This window comes from Cladosporium halotolerans (genome assembly GCF_011745625.1).
Source record: "Cladosporium halotolerans strain TM138-S3 chromosome Unknown Sca41, whole genome shotgun sequence".
Taxonomy (NCBI): Eukaryota; Fungi; Ascomycota; class Dothideomycetes; order Cladosporiales; family Cladosporiaceae; genus Cladosporium; species Cladosporium halotolerans.
This window is the reverse complement of record NW_027191492.1, coordinates 122,774-137,430: the sequence shown is the minus strand read 5'-3', so window position 1 is coordinate 137,430 and position 14,657 is coordinate 122,774. Positions and strand designations below refer to the sequence as shown.

Genomic DNA, 14,657 nt, shown 5'->3' with positions numbered 1-14,657 from the left:
GCTACGTACGAACAAAAAGATGTCAAAACGCCCATCATCACCCACGAACGCACCTGTTCTGAAACTCCGGTGGAGCGATGAGCTTCTCATGGAGTACTTACACAACGCCAGATCGATCTTGGGCCGGGCTACCCATCTCTTCGGTGAAAGTTACCCGTCATCCATGGCTCGAGCAACAAGGATCAAGGCGTTCTTGCAAGACAAGCCCTGCCCTGCTCTGCGTGGAGAACGTTTCGGCACATGTGCTCTTCTCAGTGATCAAGGCCCTCAAGATCCGGCAATCAGGTCTGTTGTCAATCGAGTGGCAGCAGCAGGTATCCTGATGACCCTTGTACGAAGACACGAGCAGGTATTTCAACCTCATATCTGGATTCGAAGCCTCAGAAGAATCGCTCATAGCAATCCCAGATGTCAGAAGATTATGTCTCCAGGACCAACAGGAGCAGAGATTCTTATCGACAACGCTATGATTCGCATACACCAAAACGCGCCGATCGTGAAGCCGTACACCTCACGACCCAGGAGCCGAACAAGAAAAGATCACACGAGCTCATCGATCCGGAAGTCCAGCCCGCAAAAAGCCAGAGGTACAACGAGCCAGCAGAAGGGCACTCTCGCAATGGCTACGCTCAAGCCTCGGCTCTCAACCCTACGGATACACGCGAGAACCCTGCCGCCTGTTCATCTGTAGGACGGCAGTCCTCGCCCGATCTCACCAAGCTTTTCGCCGAGAAGATGAAACGGCAGTACGAGAAAAAGCTCGCAGAGACTCCTGCAGCTTCCCATTCCCGCTTCTGCAGTTGTCATCGGTGCCAGCAACGGAAGTCAGGTCAAGCCCAGTGAGAACGCCCTGCATCGCTCTCCCCCATGGCACCAGCACCGTTCGCTGGCACCTCGCGAAATACCTTGCGACACGCTGCTGCCGTCACGCTCCGCGTTTGACACTGCCTGAGGCGCAGCTGGAGTCGGTCTCTTTGCCTCGTGTCCCTTTGTCGGTACATCGTTGTATATTGCAGAACTTACAATGGCTGAAGGGGCCTGGAGAGTCTGGTAGCATGAGTAATGACTGTACTCCAACCAAGCGTCTCACTGCTATATCAGCTCATACCATCGCCGTTACATAGTTGATCACGGTTCTAGGCCATTGAGATGTCCATGTGCTCACTGCACATGATTTCATCAAATCTCGCCCTCCAAATATTTCCGTCGGTCGAAAAACATCCTGCAGTCTACCAATCTTCACCTGGGCGTGCAGCCTCCCTTCACCACTGTATTCTCGTTGATTCAGACGTGAGGCGACAGCGCCACACAGATAACACATCCCTCGCACCACCCCACAGTGCCAGGTCAAGCATCAATTGAACGAATGAAATTGAGTGGTATATCGAGCTGAAGACATCACACAGGCGACGTCGGCAAACCTCCTCCAACGCCACTTCCCAAAGCAACCTGGAACGCCGTATTTGCCTGTCCGATCGCCTGCTCCGTTTCGTATGCTTGCCGGCTGACCATCCAATCGGACGAGCCTACAGGAATCCCCAAAGACGCCAAAGATTATTTCTCGAGAGAAGAACGCCAGAACCAAACCTAGAAGACACCTCGTTGACCCGTTGATTTCATTACCCTTCATGCATCGTTTTCGTCAAATCAAATCAATCATCGTGCGGCTTCAAGTCTGCCACAAGTAGCCTCGGAAAGTCCGCAACTTCAAACCTGGACAGCACCCCTAGCCAAGCTTCTCTTCAGCCCCATACTTCTTCCCGCAACCTCCCTCGCGCAGCCCGCCTCCCTGCCCATTCCCACGTCCACCAGCCCTGCGCCTGAGCCGTTGGCCTCCATCAAGCCAGCTTCGCGGCCGAGCGAGTAGCCTGCTGAAAAGCTGAGAGCGGACAGCACTACGACCACGCCTGCGGAGACGACCCAGGTGAAAAGCGTGGGCGATATGGCAGCCGGGTCTTGCGAGTGGCGGGCCTTCTTCGCTGGGCTCGTGCGGCGGGATTTGGAAGTCGAAGTCTTGCGCCTGGTCGCCTCTTTGGTTATGCGATCAAGTGGCGATGGAGAGGTCGAAGTTGTCGAGGTCGAGGTTCGGCGGAGAGTTGGCTTGAAGGTGGGCTCATCTGACTGAGGGAAAGTCTGAGCGTGATTCTGCGAGGGGAGGGCGGATTCTGGGATGAGCCGGAAAGACATCGGGTCGACTCTGTTACCACGAGGTGCGGTTTGTGCTTGCTGCTGTGGTGCTTTGGAGTTTGGCTTAGCCAGGTTGCGAGCTGCGGCTGCGCAAGAGAGAAGAGTGTTGAGGCTGGAGCGCAAAGCTTCGTCGTGATGAGCAGCGGCGTTGTAGGATGGTGAGAGTATGTTTTGTGGTAGATGGTGGCCTGTGAGCGAGTTCCGATGTGATGAAGGGGAGCTGCGGGGTGGGGGCCTGGTGGATGGAACGGGAAAATAAGAGCCTGGTACGGTTTGACTTGCGGATCTGTTGCCCGCTGAAGGCGGATGAGTGAATGCGTTTGGCTGCGGCGTGAAAGTCTCGTGGTTGCGAATGGGATAGTTGATGGCCGTGCGATTCTCATCATCGGAAGACTCGTGCGGTGTATCTCCGTGTGTCGGATTCGCTTGCGCTAGTTGCACGTTTGCAGAGCGTGGCAGGACACTCTGCATGTACGGTCCTTCCCCAGAAGATGTCATGACCCGGTCAGACTCGCTCTCACTCTCCTCGTATTCATCCTGGCTGCTTGTGCCCTCTGCGTCCGAGGCTCGAGTCGTGATGTGCAGCGTTGAAGGCGCGCCGGGGTTGACTACCCTTCTGCGCCTGCGTCTCGGGGTTTGCTGTACGCGCAGACCGGTGGTGACGACTTCGTCGTTGGCGGAAGATAAGGAAGAGGAGGACGGTTGGGAACTGATCTCGACCCACGAGTCTGCGGAGAAGAAGTCAGCATATGCTTCGTATCGGTGAGGCGGCCACTCGAGATCGAAAGCAGCCAAGGTATAAATCTCCGTGGGAGGTGACTCTTTGGCATGTAGATGATATACCGAGGCGAAGAACAGAAGGGATAGACTCACCAGCAGAGCGGCTTCCCATACCGCTCATCTGACCCGGACGGCGTGTGCCGCTCGTGTTGGCATCATGGATGCTGGGATGCGCCATGTTTGCCCAAGTCCGACGCCAGCGGCCGGCTGTCCCTCAAATACTCGTTGTCCCTCCAGCGTAGGCAGGCACACCGGGTTTTGACAAGTCTTGGAGTGGTCTGAGGTCGAGGGGGAGGATGGCGATGTCGGCGTGGGAGTATGTCGGCAAGGTACCCACCGCGAGCGCAGGCAGTCGTCACTCGCTTTGGCGGGGTCGGCGGATGGTGGGTGGGTGTGGTGGGAGGTGGGTGGAGGGCGCGGTAATGGGCGCAGGGCAGGGCAGGGCAGAGCAGAGCAGCGGTGGTCGCAGGAGAGTCAAGGGAGCAGGGCCGCGATCACGTTGGCGCAGGCACACACAAGGCACGCAGCGGCGGCATGTAGCCAAGTCAGCCGACCGGCCGCTTGGTCGACGTCGTCACGTCGTCCTGCCCGCGTCCTGCCCGCCGCTGGTCGTCGCCCGCCTACACCGCCCGCCGTCGGCTGTCGATCACGTGGGGTTGCCGTGTACCTTAGCAGAGAGGGTGGGTGAGTAGCAGAGTGGGGTGCACGGGGTGCAAGCGGTGCCCGCCCGGCTCCTGCGGCTCCACACCTGCGCCATCCTCAGGCTCCACACGCTCGCCGTCCTCAGGCTCCAGCGCGCTGCTCCACCGCCAGCCTCCACTGCCGTCTGCGTCTTCATCGGTCTGTGCCAGCACTTCTTCCTCAGGCATGTCTAGAACCTGAGGCTTCACTCGCGCGTTTCTGCCACCAACTCCGTTGTCCTCGCTTGTGCCTGCAAACCTGACTACCTATGCTGCTCACACCTCCACCCCTCAACCACGTGCATCCGAATTCTGCCATCACGAACAAAGGGGTCAGATGCATGCGACATGTGAGGAGCTCCCTCCCTCCAAACGTCAAGGTCAAGGGGTTCTTCAACGGCCGCATCAGGCGGCCAACTGCGACACCGAAACACGTGAAGCTGCCCGACCTCGCGTCAAATCTGCAAGAATACCTGCTGCATACCGTGGGTATCCACCTTTACTGCGCTCCTAATTACCATAACGTAAAGAGACCGTCCGCTCGACCCTGATGATCGCCCTCTGCGAGTCGTCGCTCGACAACGAATTCCCCCTCTCCTGCTGAGGCCGCTGCAATGGCTCCCGCTTGTCCACTGCCACCGCCGAACACGTCGCACCGTGTCCCTGGTCCGTCAGCTCAATGGCCTCCGACCCTTGTTCCTGGACCGACGCGACAGCTCGTCTTTTGCTCAGCTGCGAGCCGGCCGTCGCTTGCTGCGTGCCGCGCTGCCGGGAAGCGCTGCCGTACGTGCCCGTTGCCGTCGTTGTCCCACCCAGGTCCAGCAGGCCAGTCCGTGCGGATGCGAGGAACATCGTCAGCGACGGTACCGTGGCCGAGATGAGGTTGTAGCACATCTCCATCTGCGCGAACACCTCCACCCCAACGTACGCGAACGTATCTCTTTCGCTTCGAAGCGCGCCGGACATGTGCGCGATGCGAAGAATGCAGAGAGGCGTAGCACTGTGCGCGTTAGCTGACTTGCCCGATTCGTCTCTGCTCAAGTGTTTACCACTTACGCCAGCCGAAGCGCGAAGGTCAAGACGATCTTACTCTTCGTCGCCGTTCGCATCTCGAGGCCCCATACTAGCATGGCTGCAAGCGCGACGATGCAAACGTCAACCAGGACGTTCAGTACCGTATACGCAATCCATCGGTTGATCTGCGCCAAAGATAAGCGAACCGCTTCGGTTATCATGATTGATAGGATGGTTGGCATACCGTCGCCTTAGCATTTCCTCTCCCTGGCAATCCTGGCTCTTGCACCCCGCTTCCTACATTGACGATGACCAGACAGACAATGCAGAACGCCGCACTGGCCGCTCCAACGGCGATGGTATAGGCGCGTTGCCTTCTGTGACAGGTAAGGCGGTACAGTAGGAGACATGCGGCGATCTTGCTGAGAAAGACGACAAGAACAAACAATGTCTGCGCCGTCGAGAGAAACTAATACGTGTAAGCACATGTGTCTCAGTTGGTCGATCACACTGATTTTGTACTGTTCCAATGGTAGCGACCGTGGGCGTGTCGAGGTCCTCAGGGACCATGCCCAAGCCAGCGCTCACGCTCTTGATGGCCACGATGCTCTGGGCTACACTCAGGATCTGGGAATCTCAGCATTGGGTCTTCCACGCGGAGGATCGTCCATGACTTACCGTCGCGGCAGACGTTACCATATCATCGTAGCGAAACAAGGCTCTCCAGGGCCAACGCACGATCAAGCGAGTCGCGTAAAAGATCAACGAGAGTGTGATGCTAAACCATGCGGCGATCGTCAACTGCGCACCACAGTCCCGGTCGTTGACCACGGTGCTGGGGTGCACGCTGGACGATTCAGAATCCATGAGGGTGTATCAACACAACAAAAAACTGCGACATCGCCAGCTATCCACTAAATCGGCTGCTGCACCCATCATGTACATAACTTCATCCAGACGGTCATGCCCAAAGCCGCCCGTTTGTCCTTAGGGCACACTGTACGCACCCGTGCCGCGTTGCGCGGCTCGGTCTGCAGCAATCCTACGCAACCCTCGCTTACAATTTGCCCATCCCCAACGTCTCACATGCAAAACTGACTACCGGGTCCTAGGATGCAGGCTACGGCACGCCACCAATGGTCTGCAGAAAGGCGATGCACGAAACAGGCTGCCGGCACGGAAGCTCGGCCGGCGGCGCGAACGAAGGAGGGCAGACGCCCGGCAACGCGGGATGAGGCGAGCTCCCCGGTCCTTCGCTTCCTGTGGCGCCGCATCCTTCGCACCCTCAACCACCCTTTGGCCCAATTTACCTGTTCGGGCTTATGCGCGTCCAAGGTCTCTCGCCATGTCTGATTCGACACTTTTATCCTACCGAGCCTGGTCAGGGCACAGGTTTGTAGACACCTTCCACTTTTGGGATCGCCCTTCTCTGCCTCTCATTTAGCATTGTCATTCCTCACTCTGTCGTAGAACTTCCTGTCACTGTTCGTTCTTCTCTGCATATTTCATTTTGCATCGATTGATTTGTCGCCACAATGGTCAAGCAAGAGCCTATTCTTGATGTGCGCGCCGAGGGCAGCGACAGCTCCTTCGATGGACACAGCAGCTCTAGCCAAGATGCAAAAGATATGTATCGTTTGGGAAAGAGCCAGGAGTTGAAGGTGCGTTGATGTGAGCAACATGATTGCAAAGCCTGCTGACAACGTGTAGAGGAACTTCCACTCTATTCCGATCTTGGGTCTGACTTGCGTGATCATGTGCACATGGATGGGTATTCTCTCGTACGCTCTTCAAGATCAACGGTCGATCGCGTTATTCTGACACTTCCTCAGCACCAGCACCTTTTCCCTGATTAACGGAGGCAGAGCTGTAAGTTCTTTTGCTAGCATCATTCTCAAACCATCACTAATTCTTCGTCAGGGCACAGTATGGACGTTCCTCGCGACTTGGATCTTGACAATCCCCGTCGTAGCCTCCATGGCAGAGATGGCGTCTATGTCGCCTAGCGCTGGTGGACAATACCACTGGGTGTCAGAGTTTGCTCCTCCCAATATGCAAAAGGTCCTCAGCTACGTTTCCGGTTGGCTGGCCGCTCTGGGTTGGCAGGCATTCATCGCATCGTCCGCCTATCAAACCGGTAATGTTATCCTCATTCTGGCTTCGATGAACAACCCATCCTATGTTCCCACAGTCTGGTAAGCCACCGTCTTCGCGCACCTTGACGGCCCAATGAGCTAACAACAGCAGGCAAGGTACACTCATGACCATGGCCGTCGGAGCCTTCGCCATCTCCTTCAACGCCTTCGCCGCCAAACACCTTCCTCTCTTTGAAGGCCTCATCCTCATTATGTTCCTCATCGGCTTCTTCGTCATCATCATCCCGCTTTGGGTCTTGGCCCCTAGGGCCTCCGTCAGCGATGTCTTCGGCAAGTTTGAGAACTGGGGAGGCTGGGCATCAATGGGCGGAGCTTGCATTGTGGGACAGATGGCTGCATCGGCCGCTTTTATCGTTCGTTGCCTCCAATCTATGTTTGCTGTACTGCCACTGACAGTAATTCCAGGGCGTCGACAGTGCCGTCCACATGGCCGAAGAAGTCAAGAACGCCTCGCGCGTTGTCCCGCGCATGATGATGCTGACCGTCTTCCTGAACGGCGCACTTGGCTTCATCATGATCGTCACCTTCTGCTTCGCCATCCAATCCGTCGAAGAGCAAATCATCATGTCGACCGCACCCTACCCCTTCGTCGACGTCTTCGCCACCGCAACCGGCAGCACGGCCGCCGCAATCGGCATGACCGTACCAATGGTCCTGATGACCCTCAGCATGTGCATCAACTCGACCGCGGCAGCTTCTCGCCAAGCCTGGTCTTTCGCTCGCGATGACGGCCTGCCCTTCCCCGCCTGGTTCACGAGGCTCATCCCCATCAACTCCACCCCTCTCCCAGTGAACGCCATGGTAACCTCCCTCGTCATCCTGATAGTCGTCGCCCTACTCAACTTCGGCGGCAGCGAGGTCTTCAACAGCATCATCGGCCTCATGACCGGCGCCGTCGGCCTCACCTACGCGCTGAGCATTGCCTGCGTGCTGTGGCGCAGACTCTATGGTGAGCCGCTGCCGCCCGCGCGCTGGAGCCTGGGCCGCTGGGGCGTGCCTATCAATGTCATCGCGGTGCTGTACGAGTTGTTCAGCACGATCATCAGCTTCTTCCCGCTGTTCGCCAAGGTCGACGCGAAGAGCATGAACTGGGGCATTGCTATGTTTGGCGGCGTGGCGATTCTGTGCGTGGTGAACTACTTGGTTCACGCGAGGAAGATCTACCAGGGTCCGGTCGTTGCTATTGTCAAGAACTAGGGGTGCGGGTGTTGCTTCGGCACAAAATTCATTGCATATAGTTGGTGAGAGTGAAGTAGTGAGCTAAAACGAAAAGCGGTTGACAATCAAATTTTGCACACAACTACACACTCAATCTCGAGTAGACGCGACATAATATCCACATCGAAAAGGCCAATGGATCACAAATCAGAAGGCGGGAAGGCACACGCCTGTCCATAACGAAGTCCCGAGGCTCATCCAGCCATCAGGGGCAGCCGTGCAGTAGTACCAAACCACATCCATCCCCCTCACGGGTACCGGCAGACGCAACCGAAAGGCCGGGTTCTAGGCGTCTCTCGCGAGATGACCACCCGCGGTATGCTCAATCCTTCCGTCCAGCCCCCCCTGCGCGCCCCAACCGGAGTTCGGGGACTTTGCTAGCCTTCCGTGGCGAAATGGCTGGCTCGTCTTCAGATCTATCGTTTCATGCTAAGTGTGGTACCGAGTGTCACGTTGAGAGGCGTATAATGTGCCGCTTCGAAACGTCATGGGGCGCATTCGTTCCCGCGACGAGGAGCAAGTTGAGGGCCATTGGTGCGTCCGTGTCTCGCCTGCTCTCACTCTCACTCTTGAGCTTCCGTTTGTCGGAGTACCTGAACGACCGTCCTGCTGGCGCCTCTGTAGCAACCAAAGACCTTGTGTGCCCAATCAGAAGATGGTATGCTTGATGAGTGAAACGACTTAGCTGGCTTTCCGGGGAGCGTCAAGCAAGGATCAGCAGCACCATGCGTTTCAACGCCTCTTACGCTCATGAGACAACAGGATTTCATACCTGAGATTCCGCTAGATCAAAGATTTGTTTTGCTGTAGTGTAGCTTTATATACTGCTAGCGACGGCTGGTCTGTTTTATGCCCAGTGAGATGTGACTGGCACATGCCACGTAACTTCAATTCCACCACCTCCCCTCCTCCGCGCACTTGTACCTCCACTCCCTCATCCACTCCTTGACAAACTTCACCTCCTGCGTCTGCGCATCCTTCACAGGCTTAGGCGGTAGCTTGGCCGTAGTCTCGTTCGGGAACAACCCGTTCTCATCCCAATGGTGTACCGCATCATCGATCAGAATGAACGGCTCGCTAAGGGTGCTGTTCCTCTCCTTGGCACCATAATCGAACGCGTGCGGCGAAGCAGGGCGCCAAGGGTCCCACTCGCCGTCGAGGAAAGCCAGACGCGGGTACGCGATGTCGTAGGCGCCGTACTTGTTGATACGGTCGACTTCGGGCGGGGTGGTGATGTTGAAAGCGTACTTGCAGACGAGAGTGCTGTACTTGAGGTCGATGGTGCGGCTGATGAGCGGGAGCTGGTCGGCCGGCACGCCGGAACCGGTCTGAAGGTAGCCCCACTCGGTGCAGTACTGGTAGGCCCAGCTGCGCCAGCCTTGCTGGTCGATGGAGTCTTGCTCGTAGAAGGTCGTGTTGTAGTTGGAGAAACACTCGTCTTGCGTGGAGTCCGTGCATCGGGAAACAACGGTAGCGTTGATGTAACCAATGTAGTTTAGAAGTTGGTTGACGAGGGTCGAGTTCGACGCGTAGCCGCCGGCTTCGAGGAGATGAGTAGCGGTCGAGCGCTTGGCCTCGGTCTCGGGGTATTCAACATTGGTGCTGCTGATGTTGGCACAGTAGTTGTAGAACTCGTCGCTGGTGACTTCCGGGTCCCAGTTGAGTGATTGGAAATTGCCAACGCCGGACGCGAGCTGGTTGGTGAAGTCTTCGATATGGGTGAGATCGCCGAGCCCGAAAGCGTCTTTCAACGTCGACGTCAAGTTGGTGTCGTTCTTCCCAATAACGATGTTATCGACCATGTGCGTCAAAGTCTGCTGCGTGCTGATGCAGGCCTCCGGGCCGTACTTAGCAATAGCCGCATAGTACTGCCAATAGTCATAAATCGCCTTCGTCACGCCGGAGCTGGAGATGGTTCCCCAGTAAACGTCGGGGTATTGCTTTCGCAGGAAAGCAACGTAGGCTCCAGCATACGAGCCGCCGTAGCCAATGTGCGCAGTGGTGTTGCTAGACAAGTCGTGATCCTCCAGTCCAGGGAATTTAATGTGTTGGGAGAAGTACGCCTGATCGGCCAACGCCTGCTCCGTGGTCAAGAAGCGTAGGTTCTCGGTGGAGATGTCCGGAGTCGGGAACGAGGTGCCGTAGTAACGGTGCTCAAGAATGACGCCAATGCCATTCGTCGCCTGGATCAACTGGGCGATGATGCCTTTCTGTAAGAACGGAAGTCTGCCTACGCCGGACGTTTCTCCAGACTGGAGGACAATGACGGGGCCGCCGGGCTTGTAATGAGACGCATCGAACCAGTATCTCAGGTTGAAGTACTCGTCACTGTGCGGCTCATAACGGCTCTCATTGTGGAAGTAGTCCACTGGCACGGAGATGTTGTGTGCCGGGTAAAGCTCGCTCGGGTCGACGTCGTCGCGTTTGAACAGAGAAACGTCGCTCGCGTCCCGGCTGAGGCTTTGGATGGTTCGGCCTCCACTGCCAATGTTGTGGTCAATGGCAGAGGCACTGCCTGCCGCAATGGCGCCGCAGATGGCGTATCTGAGGGAGAAGACCATGATGAGTGGCTTCAGATGCGATGGAAGCGGTGGAGGAATGGAAAAGAGGCGCCTTCAAGCTCAGTCAAGAGTCGCAAGCAAGCGCCACGCCCCGCCACGGCGACCTGCCTGTCACGGCGTGTCTATCACTCGCACCAGCGTCCCCATGAGGAAGCTCGTTGTGCGCGTCTATCACCGCCGCTGGGGCAGGTCAGTCTAGCACCGCCGCTAACACGAAGATGACGTTACCTTGTGCCTGCAGGACCGCGGTGGAAGCTTAAACCTTGTGCAAGGGAGCGCCCGGAGCTTGGCCCGGATAGGCAGCTGCGCCAACCCCGGAGCCAGCAACGCCCGCCGCCCGACCTCGCGACAAGGTGGACTGACGCCTGAGGCCCGCTATACCAGCTACCGAAGCAAGCTCGTCATTGGTGATACGGCTCACTGTGCATGGCGCCGCTCGTTACGTCTGCGGTATGGAGCTGAGATAGCCCGCCTTGAAACCCCCCGACCATGGCGAACTCCTCCGACTCCGCATCCTTGGTCTCACATCAGTCCGCCGTTCCTTTGACCAGACAAACAACATCTCAGACGGTACGAGGCGCACAGGTCTTCAGCTTGGACACTTTCAGCAGCAAGGACTTCATTGTCAAGGATTTCGTCGAAGCGCTCTCCGATTCTGCCGCGCCCGCGCGACGGTCATTGGGGCCACCTGGAGCTTCCGCCAATGCCCAATCTGGCCAGGCATTCGACCCAAAGCCACTTATTCGAACATTCGAGCATGCGCTCACTCGGCTTAAGACTCTGAGCGAGGATCTGGAAGAGAGGGAAAATGAGCTTTCGGGAAGCGTGCGCCGCGCAGAAGGCCAGCACAACTCGAACATCAAATCGCGCGAGAGGGAACTACAGCGGACAATCGAGTCTTTCCACCAGCTAGAGAGGAAACTAGATGGAGACGGTGATATTGGCGGAAATGCTGCTGTGCGAATAGGAGAGCGGTTGGAGGAACTGGACAAGCAGCGGCAGAGGGCCCAGGATGCGAAGTTCGTGCTGCAGTGCTGGATAGAAGTCAGCGAGCGTGGGGACCTATCTTCGCTTGAGGATGTCCGAAGAATGGGCGCCGGCGAGGGCAAGGTGCGATGCGCGCACATTGCTAGGCAGCTTCTGAAGATATCGCAGCGACTAGACCCTGACTTGGATTCTGGAGATGCTGGCCACACAAATGGCGTTCGATTCACTGAAACAAACGGGGCTGACGACTCGGAACCGTCCGGTCGATCAACGAACGCGCAAAAGACGCGCGAGATCATTGAAAAATTCCTGGAGATGCTTGAGAAGGACCTGCTGAGGTCTTTCGACGACTTTTACAGGAGACAAAACTTTGATGGCATGCTCGAATGCGCTGTCGCATTACGAGACTTTGGTGAAGGCAACAGTGTCATTTCACTTTTCGTCAATCAACATCAGTTCTTTATCGATCGCTCTCAGCTCGTCACTGAGGAACTGGCGACCGACAACGAAACATGGGACAGACTTGCAGACCCTGATGTTGAGCCCCCGGGTATCGAGCCTGGCTTACAATCACTGATCGACGAGGTCAAAGTGGTCGTGCAGGAGGAAAGCTTCATCATCAAACGCGCGTTTCCATATTACGACGAGGTGTTGGCCCGCTTCCTGCAGAGAGTATTTCAACAGTCCATTCAACAACGACTGGAGATGGTCCTCAACAAAGCCGACAGCATATCTTCGTTGGCTTTCTTGCGATCGCTACAGGCTTCGAAGTCCTACATCAGCGCTTTGGTCGAAGATTTGAAAGCACATGGCCTCACTGAGCACCCTGAACCCGTCAACAGCGTGACGGCTGCTGTGCTCGATCAGCAGCTGGATGAGCTGTTCGTCCCATATTTTACCGGCTCATCCTACCTAGAGCGGGAGAAACACAATTTGGGCGAACTGTTCGAGGGGCTGCTATTCAAGTTCACCTTGTACCACTCACGGAGGAGGAAACTTAACGTGCAGTCATCAACATACCTTGGCGCACTTTCAGCAAGATCAAAAGGACTGATCAGCAACGCGAGAGAGGCGTACTCGGAACGACTCGACGCTGGCGAGACACCAACGAGTCAGAAGAACATTATGCTTCGCATTGCAGGCCTGCGTGATGACAGCAAACAAGCAAGCCCTACTGGTAATGCGGAAGCCGATGTAACCGATGAAGACGGCCAGCTTTCTTTGCCCAATACAAAACGAATGCTCAAGTGGCTCGCGGAAGCCGTTGGTCGTGGTCTTGAGCTAGCGTCAAGTGGCAACGATACGCCTAAAGAAGTGCGGGAGTTACTTCACTTACTGATCGCAAACATGGGCGAAGTCTATCTCGAGACAGCACTTGACGCGGCCAACGAGACCGCCTACGCTGCTGAGCAAAACTCAAAGACGGAACCCGATACCACCTACATCACTGATTTGCGGACTGCCGTAAGCATTCTCCATCTAATGCTCACCACCATAAAAATGCTTCTCCTTCCCTTAGCAGCCACAAACCTCACCATCCGCCGTGACCTCGAAAAGCGCACCTCGGCATTTACGGACCGCATGGAGAGCAAGATCGACTCCGTTCTCCAACGCACCATCGATTCCTCCCTTGCCTGGACCGCACGCCTGCTCAACGGGCAGAAGAAAACCGACTACCGTCCCCGCGACGACGCAAACCTGCAGCTCGACCAGCTCCAAACCCCGACCTGCCGCGACATCTCTACCTTCCTGCACCGTCTGCACTCGCGAGCAGCCGCCGCCCTCTCCGGCAAAGTCCTCGAGAGCTTCTCGCTCGAGCTCGCCATCGGCCTGCGCGGCCTGCTGCTCAACCACTTCAAAGCCTTCACCGTCTCGCAGACTGGCGCGCTGGCCGTCAGCAAGGACATCGCGAAGTACTGCGAGTTGCTGCGTGGCTGGGAGCTGCAGGCGAGCTTCAAGCCTAGCTTGGACGTGCTGGAGGAGATTGCGAACATCTTCGTCATTGGGCCCGAGGCTCTGCGGGATCGCATGAGAAATGTGGGCGGTGCAGCGGGCTTACTGCCGGGCGTGGAGAGAGCGGATCTGAGAGGCTATGTGTTGAAGCGCGAGGATAGCGGGAGTGTGGGCGTGCAAGCTGTTCTAAATAATCTCTGAGGACGTCGGTTGGATGTCTTCGTACGAATGAAATGTTTGAAAGTATACGGAAATCACTATCACTCAGCTGCTTTTCTTCTCCCAAGTCTCGTTAGACGCCACTTGGACAATCCTTCGTATCGATTGATCTCGGGACCCCCGCCCTGGACATCAAGGAGAGCTCATATTTCACACCGTGACCGACAATACGCATTGAGGCCGTTTCCACTCTTGAATATTACTAATAAAGTTGCATCTCCATCAGCTGCTCAACAAGCTGGGTCGGCTTGCGTGGAAACTCGTTACAGAACACTTGCTGGTTGTCTTTCAAATGGTACAAATGCCTGACAGATGTTGCTTTTGACGGCCCATCAAGTCTACCCTCTGATTTTTTTTTTTTCATCGTCGCATGTCGTGCAAAAGGTCCTCACAAGTTCTCTAATGCTCCACTTCCCCAATCATATGACAGCCGTTCAGATGCGCAGGCAACGAATCGTGGATGCGTTTGAGGAGCAAAGCGGGCGATTCTGTCGATCACATGAGTGCGTCTTGTCGGTACACGTAAGATTTCAGCCGCAATGCCCCTAGGTAGGTGTTCCTGGATTGTCAATCTTTTGGTAAGAAGCGGTGAATTAATTATCGGGTCCACTCGACGCATGACCGTTGTTGATCCAAAGGGAGCATCTTACTTACATAAATGAGCTATATAATCCAAACATGAGGCCTTGAGATCTCAGAGATGAGGCGACTCCCAATCTGAATGGAGTATCGTTCTCTTCTCAATTGCTCCCCAGCGCTTCCCTGCCGACAACCGCCATTGTCAATTTGGGCGCTCTATCCAGGAACACTTACAGACGTCTTTCGTTTCCCGGTCGATCTTTGCGGCCATGTATCCCACCCTTCGAAATGACGGCAAAATCTACAGAATTTGTCGCGAACTA

The 14,657-nt window shown here is 56.1% G+C and overlaps 6 protein-coding genes across 6 annotated transcripts; 3 read left to right on the top strand and 3 right to left on the bottom strand.

Moving 5' to 3' along the window:
• Window positions 1-408: 408 nt before the first annotated feature.
• On the top strand, window positions 409-843 carry WHR41_08235 (uncharacterized protein; the record flags this gene model as incomplete). The annotated part of the gene is made up of 1 exon (XM_069376839.1): window positions 409-843. One exon carries the CDS (start codon window positions 409-411, stop codon window positions 841-843), a length of 435 nt encoding a protein of 144 aa, XP_069226062.1.
• Window positions 844-1,354: 511 nt separating this feature from the next.
• Window positions 1,355-3,464, bottom strand: WHR41_08234 (uncharacterized protein). The gene is made up of 2 exons (XM_069376838.1): window positions 3,061-3,464; window positions 1,355-2,915 (listed from the first exon to the last, which is right to left on the bottom strand). Exons 1-2 carry the CDS (start codon window positions 3,143-3,145, stop codon window positions 1,708-1,710), a joined length of 1,293 nt encoding a protein of 430 aa, XP_069226063.1. The 5' UTR covers window positions 3,146-3,464; the 3' UTR covers window positions 1,355-1,707.
• A 693-nt stretch (window positions 3,465-4,157) lies between these two features.
• On the bottom strand, window positions 4,158-5,528 carry WHR41_08233 (uncharacterized protein; the record flags this gene model as incomplete). The annotated part of the gene is made up of 5 exons (XM_069376837.1): window positions 4,158-4,647; window positions 4,704-4,846; window positions 4,906-5,130; window positions 5,184-5,288; window positions 5,340-5,528. The coding sequence occupies 5 exons, from the start codon at window positions 5,526-5,528 to the stop codon at window positions 4,158-4,160; spliced, it is 1,152 nt and encodes a 383-aa protein (XP_069226061.1).
• Window positions 5,529-5,864: 336 nt separating this feature from the next.
• Window positions 5,865-8,105, top strand: WHR41_08232 (uncharacterized protein). The gene is made up of 6 exons (XM_069376836.1): window positions 5,865-6,322; window positions 6,372-6,442; window positions 6,494-6,530; window positions 6,582-6,856; window positions 6,909-7,170; window positions 7,223-8,105. Exons 1-6 carry the CDS (start codon window positions 6,197-6,199, stop codon window positions 8,012-8,014), a joined length of 1,563 nt encoding a protein of 520 aa, XP_069226067.1. The 5' UTR covers window positions 5,865-6,196; the 3' UTR covers window positions 8,015-8,105.
• An 817-nt stretch (window positions 8,106-8,922) lies between these two features.
• WHR41_08231 (uncharacterized protein) lies at window positions 8,923-10,596 on the bottom strand (the record flags this gene model as incomplete). The annotated part of the gene is made up of 1 exon (XM_069376835.1): window positions 8,923-10,596. One exon carries the CDS (start codon window positions 10,594-10,596, stop codon window positions 8,923-8,925), a length of 1,674 nt encoding a protein of 557 aa, XP_069226059.1.
• A 489-nt stretch (window positions 10,597-11,085) lies between these two features.
• WHR41_08230 (uncharacterized protein) lies at window positions 11,086-13,737 on the top strand (the record flags this gene model as incomplete). Its single annotated transcript, XM_069376834.1, has 1 exon — window positions 11,086-13,737. One exon carries the CDS (start codon window positions 11,086-11,088, stop codon window positions 13,735-13,737), a length of 2,652 nt encoding a protein of 883 aa, XP_069226060.1.
• Window positions 13,738-14,657: the final 920 nt, after the last annotated feature.